The following is a 12,617-nucleotide window of genomic DNA, read 5'->3' as shown; positions in this document are numbered from 1 at the left end:
ATTCCAGGCTGGAACAAGAGAGAAACAGACAAATATTAGCGTAGATGCCATTCTTCTAATGATGTAGCAAGTACATAGGGTGTTATGGGAAGTGTTCCCAGTTCCGGTTTACCTAATTAATGCAGCCTAAAAATCCTTTAACGGATTTGGATAATAAAAGCATATTAGTGTGTTATGTGTAAGCCAGGTTAAAGAGATGGGTCTTTAATCTAGATTTAAACTGCAACTGATATTCTAGGTATTATCAAATTGCCTGAGTTTTGAGAACGTAGCGGACGTAGAGGATTATAATGTAACAAGAGCTCATTCAAATATTGAGGTGCTAAACCATTCATACTAGCAAACCATTTTTTTGACCATTACAGTGTCCATTAAAAGCCAAATACAAATTTTGTGATAATATCTATCGTTTTATTTTTGTTTGTTTTTTTCAGAAGGGTGGAGGCAGTATGCAGTACAAATGCTTCAAAGTAGTATGCAAGATTGTTGTCACATGAGATCATCACAGAAATGTTATATTATTTAGATCAGATTATTAATATTTTTATCCAGTTTTGTCTAAAATAGCTTCACTTTTGGTGGTCTGAGTTAAATAATATGGGATAAAGTAGTGCACATAGTGTGTACTGCACATTTCAGCAAATGTATTCCATGCATGCTAACATTTCACATGCTGCAGAAATAGCAGGACTGGTTTGCTATGCTGTACACGTTTGTGTATTTGAGTGTAAGCAAACATCACAGTAGCTCAAATATAATCCAGTAACATGTCAGTGTGTGTGTGTGTAGCGCATCACGATAGTGTTTCATTAGCTGTGCATTAAACCTAGTGATCTGCAATCATGCACCGTGTTTTGGGCATGTCTGGGGGACAGTCAGCTCGCTGGGATTGAGTCACGGCCCTGCTGCAGTTCAGTGTGTGGCCCACCGGAGGCGCAAGGACCGGCGTTCACTGCACAGCTCAGCTGAGCTCGAGACTGAAGCGCGTTCATCATCATCATCATCATCATCATGTCCACGGCGGATCACACAGTCATGCGCGGCATCTGGGGCAGGAACGCGCCCGCGGGGAACGCGATGGAGAAGCCGAAGAACAAGGGCTTCAGTCTGATCAAGATGATGTCTCTGAATTACAGAAAGGAGAAGAATCCACAACAGCAGCAGCATCACAACAACATGCCCTTCATGATCCACAGCCACATCGGCAAAGAGATCAAACACATATGCAGCAACTGCAGCCGCGTCAGCCACGCGCAGGACGGTGAGTAAACGGCGCGTTCAGCGAGCGACGCGACGCGACAAAGAGCCGTTCACACTGACGCGCGCTTCTGTTCCGCGTTCACTCCAGTTTAATCATTTGGTCTAAAACCGTATGTTCTTTTGCGTCTTTGGCCGTAGCGTCGCGTTAAAATCGTGACTGTTCTTAATGATTGGCCTAACACGTGACCGACGCGTGTGCGTCGTAAGCGTCATGAGCGTCATTGCGTTTATAATAAGGTGTGTCAAGTTCAAATAATTGGGTTTTTAAAGCGGTTCTAGAGTTCTGTTCTTGTCCTGTGTGAACGCTTTTAAAAGTGACGTTCACAAGGGATTCTGGTTCGGTTCTGTGTTTGCTATATTTTTGTATATTTTTTATATTGTAAATGATAAGCATACGCGATTGTAGTGTATAGTTATTTTTTATTTATTTTCCTATCACAGTTAATCAGAACTTACTAAAATTCAGGGAAAATAGCTTTCTTCCATGTTGCAAAATAAAAAATCAAATTTTTAGCTAGTTGTGTTGATTTGCTCAGAAGTACATCAGAGTACTGAAGTAAGTCAATGTCTAGTTCATGTGTACTGTAAAGTTAGTGTTTAGAAAGTGTTAACTGGGGAAAATCGTGGTTTTTCAGCATCTGACACATGAGTGCTGTATATTTAGGCCAATGTCAATTTAAAAACATTGGTATAGAACAGGGGCCTGTTTCACAAAGGAGGTTAACTCTGAGTATGTTAACCCTGAAATGAGGGAAACTCTAGGTTTTCTGTTTCAGAATGGGAGATTTGTCAAACCTGAGAAAGCAGGGTAAGTCAAGCTCGTTTCTGAAAGAGAGCTAACTTATACTCAGAGTCAGTTACCATGGTAACTTACTCTATGACCCTAACCTGGTCAGGAGCAGGTTTTTTCTTCGGTAAACCCAGAGTTTCTCTCGGTCTCCTCATTAATGCAAGCTGGAAAAATGCTGTTCTTACCAAGTGTTTTTTTTTCTTCACCCACCCCCACCCCCACCCCCCAAGTACAAATATATATATAAAAAAAGAATAAAATAAAGATTGATTTTCTATATAAGAAAATGATATAAGATACTTAGTCTTGTTTCCTGGGGGGGGGGGGGGGGGGGGGGGGGGGGGGGGTAAAACTATATGCCAGTGTGGCAATAAGAATAATCTTAATGCAAATGGAAAACAAGATTATTCTGAGTGTCCATTACTAAGTGCAAGTCTACTGTACCTCCGCCCCCCATCCACACATTAGGTTAAATACGACATGTGAATAACTTCTTAATAAATTCTTCTCACTTTTCCCATCACATGTCACATTAGAATTTATTTTCAATAAAAATGAACAAAATTTTCTAAAAATGGAAGTAAAGTGCCTAATGAGTGTTTAATAATGATACAACTATTTATAATTGTAATAAATATAATCATTTACAATCTGTTATTATTGTATCCTGTTAATGTATAACAATACTGAGGTGCAAATGTATCTGCCAGTATAAAGTATAACTAGCATCTAATTATTATTTACACTTAGCCTGTTGCAAACAACTGCTACTTTTACATGGTAAATAGAATATATCACGATTTTCACTGTAAATCTTTTCTGTAAATAGCATCTAGAGCTACTTGCACTTAGCCTACTGTAGTGTTGCACGGTGCACCGATACTTCAAAAGTATCGCGGTTCTCAGAAATTAAAAACGTCATGATTCCTAAATTTATTAGTATCGATACTTCAAAGAATGACTGCGTTCCAGATTAGTAAGAGACGTATTTCATGTTGGTGTGTGCAACGCACGCTTCCAGTGCCTCCCTATGGACGTCTGTGTGTTTTCTTCTCACGCACGCAGCAAAAAAGCACTACAGCGAGATGGCTGCATTAGTGGCTTTACTAAACTGATTTGGCTTTACTAAAATGTGTGCAAAATTGCATTAAATAGTTTAAATAAGTTGTTCAGATGAACAAAGCACGAGGTTTTCTTGCATAATTAACATTTTAATTATTTGTTCAGACAGTTCATATATAATATTCACATTATAATGTGAATATTATATATGAACTGTCTGACCAAGGGGATTAAATGTGGAGTTATGTTCTGTATGCTAATTATGAAAACGAGCGTATCTGCACAGCACCTATAACTGCGCTTTGTATCTGCTGATTGCTGATCGAGATTTACATGCTTGGCTCACTGACCCTGTATACTCATTCATTTCGGTCATAAACGAGATGTATCAGTTCATTCAGCACATTCACGAATGAGAAGATCTCGTTCAGTGAAGGGCGTATGGATTCACTAAATTCAACAAATTACAATGCCTGTCGCATCTTGAGTAACTCTTTGACAGGATGAAACAGTTCACAGAGCTGTTCACGAGCTGCGCATGCGCTGCTAATAGCGTATCGAAAAAGTATCGAAATCGCAATTCTTGACTAGGTATCGGTATCGAAACAATAATTTTAGTATCGTGACAACACTAGCCTACTGTAAATAGGATCTATAGCTAAGAAAGTATGTTAATTCCACTTAGTGTAAATAGCCACTGCCGTATTTTTCTTACTCTATTGGCAGATCATTTGTAAAATAAGAAAAATTCACTAAAAATATTATTATTAATATTATTATTTTACTTATATTTTTTTGCCCATGAGATACCATTAAATGATTAGCTATTAGTTCATTAATCTAACATTCTGCCAGTTTTCACCTGTGATAATATATCACTGATAAGAATTACATTTGTATCGAGTCTGAAGTATGCAGACGGCTTTTTGGCGGGAGCTGTTGCCATGGTGAATTGTAATATCGGCGCTCCATTGATAATGGCTTTTTATAGTTGTGGTGCATGCCCTAACCTCAGAGTCAGGTAATTTAGAGTTGATTAAACCAACTCATTTCAGCTGTTCTGTAACCGAAAACTCATGAGAGTTTCCCATCTCAGGGTAAGTCAACTCAGAGTTTAAGTTTAAACTCAAGAGTTGGTTGAACCTCCTTAGTGAAACGGGCCCCTGGTGTTCCTGTCGTTTATATTTAAGATTTTTTTAACGTATTAATTTATTAAAACATAAGTTCATTCATACATAGTGATCCACAGCAACAGTTAATTTTGACAATTTGTGTTTTCCAACAACAGCGATCATGTGAACAGGGTTTTGAGATGTACGTCCTTGTGTTGTGTGTGTGTGTGTGCATTAATTCCTCTTTGATTAAGGTGTGTCAGGTGTCTTAATATGATTAGGATGGAGCTATAAATACCCAGTGAGTGTGTGTGATCATCACTGTGTGTCCGTGTGTTTTCTCCTGACCCGAGTGTGCTGTGTTCAGCTGGAGCTGGTGTGTGTGTGTGTGAGCAGGGACTGTATCTGACCTAGTACTGTGTGCTGCAGCTTCAGCAGTAGGTGCAGAAATGGCACAGAATGTGCCGTCTGAGAAACACAGCCCATCCGGCAGAAGTGCTGTGAAGCTGCTTGTTGCTGTGCATCAGTTGAGTCTCTGTGTGCTGTGCATCGGTTGAGTCTCTGTGTGCCATGCATCAGTTGAGTCTCTGTGTGCAGTGCATCGCTTGAGTCTCTGTGTGCTGTGCATCGCTTGAGTCACTGTGTGCTGTGCATCGCTTGAGTCACTGTGTGCTGTGCATCGCTTGAGTCTCTGTGTGCAGTGCATCGCTTGAGTCACTGTGTGCTGTGCATCGGTTGAGTCTCTGTGTGCTGTGCATCGGTTGAGTCTCTGTGTGCTGTGCATCGGTTGAGTCTCTTTGCTGTGCATCGGTTGAGTCTCTGTGTGCCATGCATCAGTTGAGGCTCTGTGTGCCGTGCATCGTTTGAGTCTCTTTGCTGTGCATCAGTTGAGTCTCTGTGTGCCGTGCATCGTTTGAGTCTCTGTGTGCCGTGCATCGGTTGAGTCTCTGTGTGCTGTGCATCGGTTGAGTCTCTGTGTGCTGTGCATCGGTTGAGTCTCTGTGTGCTGTGCATCGGTTGAGTCTCTGTGTGCTGTGCATCGGTTGAGTCTCTGTGTGCTGTGCATCGGTTGAGTCTCTGTGTGCTGTGCATCGGTTGAGTCTCTGTGTGCTGTGCATCGGTTGAGTCTCTTTGCTGTGCATCGGTTGAGTCTCTGTGTGCTGTGCATCGGTTGAGTCACTGTGTGCTGTGCATCAGTTGAGTCTCTTTGCTGTGCATCGGTTGAGTCTCTGTGTGATGTGCATCGGTTGAGTCTCCGTGTGCTGTGCATCGGTTGAGTCTCTTTGCTGTGCATCGGTTGAGTCTCCGTGTGCCGTGCATCGGTTGAGTCTCCGTGTGCCGTGCATCGGTTGAGTCTCCGTGTGCCGTGCATCGGTTGAGTCTCTGTGAGCCATGCATCAGTTGAGGCTCTGTGTGCCGTGCATCGTTTGAGTCTCTTTGCTATGCATCAGTTGAGTCTCTGTGTGCTGTGCATCAGTTGAGTCTCTGTGTGCTGTGTATCGGTTGAGTCTCTGTGTGCTGTGCATCGGTTGAGTCTCTGTGTGCTGTGCATCGGTTGAGTCTCTTTGCTGTGCATCGGTTGAGTCTCTGTGTGCTGTGCATCGGTTGAGTCACTGTGTGCTGTGCATCAGTTGAGTCTCTTTGCTGTGCATCGGTTGAGTCTCTGTGTGATGTGCATCGGTTGAGTCTCCGTGTGCTGTGCATCGGTTGAGTCTCTTTGCTGTGCATCGGTTGAGTCTCCGTGTGCCGTGCATCGGTTGAGTCTCCGTGTGCCGTGCATCGGTTGAGTCTCCGTGTGCCGTGCATCGGTTGAGTCTCTGTGTGCCGTGCATCGGTTGAGTCTCTGTGTGCTGTGCATCGGTTGAGTCTCTGTGTGCTGTGTATCGGTTGAGTCTCTGTGTGCCGTGCATCGGTTGAGTCTCTGTGTGCCGTGTATCGGTTGAGTCTCTGTGTGCTGTGTATCGGTTGAGTCTCTGTGTGCTGTGCATCGGTTGAGTCTCTGTGTGCTGTGCATCGGTTGAGTCACTGTGTGCGCTGTGCATCGGTTGAGTCTCTGTGTGCCGTGCATCGGTTGAGTCTCCGTGTGCCGTGCATCGGTTGAGTCTCCGTGTGTCGTGCATCGGTTGAGTCTCCGTGTGCCGTGCATCGGTTGAGTCTCCGTGTGCAGTGTATCGGTTGAGTCTCTGTGTGCTGTGTATCGGTTGAGTCTCTGTGTGCTGTGTATCGGTTGAGTCTCTTTGCTGTGCATCGGTTGAGGCTCTGTGTGCTGTGCATCGGTTGAGTCTCTGTGTGCTGTGTATCGGTTGAGTCTCTTTGCTGTGCATCGGTTGAGGCTCTGTGTGCTGTGCATCGGTTGAGTCTCTGTGTGCTGTGTATCGGTTGAGTCTCTTTGCTGTGCATCGGTTGAGGCTCTGTGTGCTGTGCATCGGTTGAGTCTCTGTGTGCTGTGCATCGGTTGAGTCTCTGTGTGCTGTGTATCAGTTGAGTCTCTGTGTGCTGTGCATCGGTTGAGTCTCTGTGTGTTGTGCATCGGTTGAGTCACTGTGTGCTGTGCATCGGTTGAGTCTCTGTGCTGTGTATCGGTTGAGTCTCTGTGTGCCGTGCATCGGTTGAGTCTCTGTGTGCCGTGCATCGGTTGAGTCTCCGTGTGCCGTGCATCGGTTGAGTCTCCGTGTGCCGTGCATCGGTTGAGTCTCCGTGTGCCGTGCATCGGTTGAGTCTCTGTGTGCCGTGCATCGGTTGAGTCTCTGTGTGCTGTGTATCGGTTGAGTCTCTGTGTGCCATGCATCGGTTGAGTCTCTGTGTGCTGTGCATCGGTTGAGTCTCTGTGTGCTGTGTATCGGTTGAGTCTCTGTGTGCCGTGCATCGGTTGAGTCTTTGTGTGCTGTGTATCGGTTGAGTCTCTTTGCTGTGCATCGGTTGAGGCTCTGTGTGCAGTGTATCGGTTGAGTCTCTTTGCTGTGCATCAGTTGAGGCTCTGTGTGCTGTGCATCGGTTGAGTCTCTGTGTGCTGTGCATTGGTTGAGGCTCTGTGTGCTGTGTATCGGTTGAGTCTCTGTGTGCCGTGCATCGGTTGAGTCTCTGTGTGCTGTGCATCGGTTGAGTCTCTGTGTGCCGTGTATCGGTTGAGTCTCTGTGTGCCGTGCATCGGTTGAGTCTTTGTGTGCTGTGTATCGGTTGAGTCTCTTTGCTGTGCATCGGTTGAGGCTCTGTGTGCAGTGTATCGGTTGAGTCTCTTTGCTGTGCATCAGTTGAGGCTCTGTGTGCTGTGCATCGGTTGAGTCTCTGTGTGCTGTGTATCGGTTGAGTCTCTTTGCTGTGCATCGGTTGAGGCTCTGTGTGCTGTGCATCGGTTGAGTCTCTGTGTGCTGTGCATTGGTTGAGGCTCTGTGTGCTGTGCATCGGTTGAGTCTCTGTGTGCTGTGCATCGGTTGAGTCTCTGTGTGCTGTGCATCGGTTGAGTCTCTGTGTGCTGTGCATCGGTTGAGTCTCTGTGTGCTGTGCATCGGTTGAGTCTCTGTGTGCTGTGTATCGGTTGAGTCTCTTTGCTGTGCATCAATTGAGGCTCTGTGTGCTGTGTATCGGTTGAGGCTCTGTGTGCTGTGCATCGGTTGAGTCTCTGTGTGCCATGCATCGGTTGAGTCTCTGTGTGCTGTGCAGCAGAGGAGGTGGAGAGGCTGGCCTCCGTGGTGTCCGGATCACACTGCAGGAGCAGGTTCGGCTCTCTGGGACGCCTCTTCAAACCCTGGAAGTGGAACAAGAAGAAGAGCCAGGACTTCACACAGATGTCGACCGGTAAATGCTTCTTTCGGTCAAGTTTATTCCATATAGTAACAAAAATTCATAAAATGTACTCTAGACATGTGTCAGTATTCGGTAATGTGATATATCACAGTAATGAATATGCACAATATTGTTATCAGGGGCACTTCTAAAAACCGTGAAAAATTATGTATTACAAATTATCAACTGGTCAAAGTGCACAACACCGTTGTATGCTGCTTGAAAGACCCATGTGAGCTCTGATGTAAACAAGCACGCATGAGAAGCACATTAAGAACATGTGAGAGACTCTGAATGAAAGCACATTCACTCTCTGACAGCAGATGGCGCTAAACTACAGAGAATACAGCCCTTACCCTGGAAACCCCATAAATAAAGCAGCTACTTTCTAAAACATATTTAAATAATTTAAATAGGCATTCAGATTTGTGTATTTGCTATAATGTTCATCACAGCGCCAAACACTTAAATATTTAGACTTAATAGGCTATTTATTTTCAAACCTTTTTTCCATTTTAATCTGGACTGCAACATGCTCTAGATGTTTGAAAGTGTTTTGATTCTTTGTTCATTCACACTTTACTTTAGAGCTTCATTAGTTAACAAATGTAAATGAAAAATTATTCTGAACATTCATTAATCTTAATGAAACATTTAATAACACGTTGTTAAAATCTAAAGTTGCAGCTGTTATTTAATGAGCTAACATGAACTAAGACTTATTTTTTAACGAAGATTAATTACTTCTATAGTCTCATCACTTTTATCCAAAGCCACTTCCAGTTTGCTCATTCATGTATTCCCTGTGGATCAAACCCATGACATCGGTGCAGTGATCTACTGCTTGAGCTATAATAACATTCATAAATCTTCATAAAACACTTAGACCTGAGTTTCACTGACCTTTCACTGAAGATGATGATGATGATGTGTCATTCAGATATATATTAGGAGGAATAAATGAGAACATTTGCTCATTTAGTTGTCATGGCACAAACTTGAAAATGAGGTCAAATGATAAGCATATCATGAATGTAAAATGCTAAATCAAGTATGTTAATTAATGCATCGTGATGATCAGAACATGTGAATATTCAGAGATCCCAGTCAGTGAATGTTACAGAGGCACACGTCAGCTTTCTGCTGCTCTTAAAAGCTCTTCATTCATTCTTCTATAAGGTGTAAAAAGGTCTTACATTCAGAAAGTCATGGCATTAAATGTTGCATGTACGGCAAAACATGAATATCTCCCTCAGTATTTTCCAGTCTAATTATCTAAACATCCTTAAATCAACACACATTTACTAGAGAAGCAAACATGAAGTCTTGTTTTCTGACAAACTGAACAAAATAGTGAGTTTTCGCTTGAAACAAGAACACGTATCTGCTAAAAGAACATACTGTAAAACTCATTTTCTATTGAAGTTGATTTGTCTGATCCCAGGGGTAAGATGAGTCATGTTTTAATGTGCTCCTCAAGATAAGGGAAATGATGCAGAAGTACAGTGAAAGTGTCTGTCCTATCCTAATGAAAGTCTTCCTATCATTTAAATGATCAGAATGTATCTATGACAAAGGGCTCTAAAAATATGGCTTTTTATAAAAGCGTTCGCATGACTCAGTGTGGTTTGGGGTAAGTTGACCCGGCTCGAGTCAGGGGGTTAGATTAACCATCTGGGGTAAAATGGCCATCTGAACCAATCTGATTCAAACCCATGTGAATTAAATAATCATTTAAAAACTCATTTAATAATTTCCTTTTATAAACAGTCATATTTATTTTCTAAAAGTTAACTTTAACAACATAAAACCAACCAAATTAAAGTTTCAATTTCAATATTTAATTGTTTGCTTCTGAGACAATATGTTGAACACCAAAGTGGTTTCCTTCCCAAATCAGACTAAACCGAGTTTGTTGGCTGTTACTGAGTGCAGGTGGAAAGATATATCTGATCATGATGTGAGAAAGCATGCTCTGGTTCTCATCAGAGAAGGATTTGGTGTACTGTTCTTATCAAATAAACTACAGATAATATGTATTTATGATGAACTAAACCAGTAATATCAAATTAAAATACCAGTTTATAATTACAATATTTAACTGAACTACAGTGTCTCATGGTGAGGTAAGTTTAAATGTTGACTCAATTTACCCCACAGCATTGGCTCACTTTGCCCCATAGCTGCCAGATTGAGAAAAAATGAAAATCAAAACCAGCTAGCTTACTAATCCAGGCTAATGTTTAGCTAAATGATTTTCATGGTTTTGTATGTTGCTAAATCACTCATTTGTATCATAAATACCTGAATAAATTTGCTTTGATGTAACAAACATCTGTTATGGTAAATTGTTACTCACACAAGCCAAAAACAGTTTTTAAAGTAGATGGGTACCTTCCATCCCCTCCATCCATTGACAGGGTGGCTCAACTTACCCCACTCTGCTCCACTTCCATTGAAGAGGAACTCTTATCCACTCTGCTCAAAACATCTCAAATAAACTCTTAAATTATTACAGAGTGTGCTGTCTTCTGTTAATTGTGTGTTAAGAGTCTGTGCTCTGCTCTGTGTGTGTTCAGAAGATCTCCAGATGCTCTTCATCTCATGTGTGTGTGTGTGTGTGTGTGTGTGTGTGTGTGTGTGTGCAGCTCTGGAGAGGAAGATGTCGGTGCGTCAGAGCCGAGAGGAGCTGATCAAACGAGGAGTGCTGAAGGAGATCTTTGACAAAGGTACTCATGACCTCTGACCTTCTCAGTGCGTTCACTGCAGCAGTGTTGAGTTCTGACAACAGATCACACGTCACTCTCAGCGTCTGATAGCAGACGTGTCTCTGATCAGTGCTGATCTGAATATAACACAATCAGTGCTCTTCATCACTGCGTCATCTCAGCAGCTGAAATAGTGAAGATCCACATGTATATTGATATGGCAGGAAAAAACTGAACTGTGAGATATGAAGCCAGAATTCAGAGAAAAACACAGAATTTTGAGCTGTAAACTTGAAATTGTGAGTCAGAATTCAGACTAATTTGTGAGGAAAAAGGTCTGAATTGTGAGATTAAAAGTTACATGATAAAATGATTTATTTTGTTCTTATCCAGTGGCAGAAATATGCTTCCGTATTAAACAGCCTGTTCAGAATAGAAGGTTCAGATCCGGGTAGAAAGAGTTTTTATTTCTGCAGTAAGTGAAGTGTGTTTGTTGACAGCAGGAATCATCGGAAGTGTGTCTGATCGGTGTGTGTGTTTGTTCTGCTCAGACTCCAGGAGCACAGCTGTGACGCCGGCCGACCAGATGAAGAACACACTGCCCTCAGACTGTGAGAGGACGGCCGAGGACCGACAGAGGACCGGTCAGTGTGAGTGTGTGTGTGTGTGTGGATCATTACTCTAACATTATCATTATCTGGATGAGCAGCCATCGCCTGCTTTATTACAGAGACTCCTGATCATCAGTACGTGAGAATCCACAGTCAATCTGGATTCATCAGAGATCAACACATATTATTTATTCATAGCCAGTACTGATTATTTGCAGAACCAATATTTATTTAATCTTTTACTTGTGTTTTTGTTCAATTTCATCTTCATAACACAACAATAAAATCTAAATGTAGCTGCAGCAGCAACAACACTATTAACATCAGCCGTAAGGACAGTGATGTTTTCAGTGGAGCACAGATAACAGGAGAAAGCACTGCATAAATATAATCATACATTTGAACCACAGTAAAATGAATGTTTGTGTGTTCTCTACTCTGGACAGAGCACGAGGTTATGAGATCCTTCACCGTCAGCTCAGTGACGCGTGAAGCTCTGGATTCAGATGTTGTGTGTGTCAAGATAATTAAAGCACATGAAAGGCATGTAATAGCTGCTTTATCTGCCGGCTGTTTTTAATGAGCTGGGCTCAGATAACCAAGCATCATGAGCTGAATACTGTGCTCTGTTCTGCTGCGTCCAGAGTTATCAGGACAGCAGAGTCTCATGGGAGTGATGATGATGATGATGATGTTCCTCATGTCTTCCTCAGACACCGCTGACTTCCGTGTGTCTCTGGACGGAGGACTCTGTGCTCAGGACAACACACTCAAGTCGCTCACACTTCCTCCCAAGAAAACCGTCACCTTCCCCAGTGACCTTCAGGAGCCACCGGCCAAACCTCAGCTCATCCACAAACAGCCTCCCGCCCTGCCGCCCAAACCCTTCTCCAGACGGACCAATCACAGCACAGGTGAGAGACAAAGACCTGCGGCAGACTGACCAATCACAGCACAGGAGAGACACAAACACCTCCAGACGGACCAATCACAGCACAGGAGAGACAAAGACCTGCTCCAGAATGTTTTTAATGAATGAAAATGTTCTTTCATGGTTTAATTTAACTGTAGTAATCCAGATGTAATGCTGAAGACACTTCCTCTGGTTTACTCGGACTCATGAATGCTGTCCTGTATGTGATCGTGTCTGTAGACTGCAGCCTGATGTTGATGCTCAGAGGTGTGTGTGTGTGTGTGTGTGTGTGTCCAGACCCGTGTTTGCAGTGGAAGCCGTGTCCTCAGAAGCTGGTGCTGTACTCGTCTTCGTGGGGTCAGTGCTGTGGCCCCCTGC

The 12,617-nt window shown here is 43.0% G+C and overlaps 1 protein-coding gene across 4 annotated transcripts in view; it reads left to right on the top strand.

Moving 5' to 3' along the window:
• Nucleotides 1–880: 880 nt before the first annotated feature.
• The window catches only part of LOC132096915 (phosphatase and actin regulator 1), a 27,354-nt gene continuing 15,617 nt past the window's right edge, over nt 881–12,617 (top strand). The window contains exons 1-6 of one of the 4 annotated variants that reach the window (XM_059502602.1): nt 881–1,261; nt 7,888–8,019; nt 10,656–10,736; nt 11,267–11,365; nt 12,040–12,240; nt 12,537–12,617. The exon at nt 12,537–12,617 is cut by the window's right edge and continues 88 nt beyond it. In XM_059502602.1, the coding sequence (XP_059358585.1) occupies nt 1,012–1,261; nt 7,888–8,019; nt 10,656–10,736; nt 11,267–11,365; nt 12,040–12,240; nt 12,537–12,617 (844 nt within the window). In that variant the 5' untranslated portion in view covers nt 881–1,011. Of the gene's footprint in view, nt 1,262–7,884; nt 8,020–10,655; nt 10,737–11,266; nt 11,366–12,039; nt 12,241–12,536 lie in introns of all 4 variants that reach the window. The other 3 variants (XM_059502601.1, XM_059502603.1, XM_059502604.1) reach the window with 3 other exon arrangements.

Source organism: Carassius carassius, chromosome 20 (assembly GCF_963082965.1).
Source record: "Carassius carassius chromosome 20, fCarCar2.1, whole genome shotgun sequence".
Taxonomy (NCBI): Eukaryota; Metazoa; Chordata; class Actinopteri; order Cypriniformes; family Cyprinidae; genus Carassius; species Carassius carassius.
Note: the sequence above shows the minus strand (reverse complement) of the source record. Positions and strands in the feature narration are given on the sequence as shown.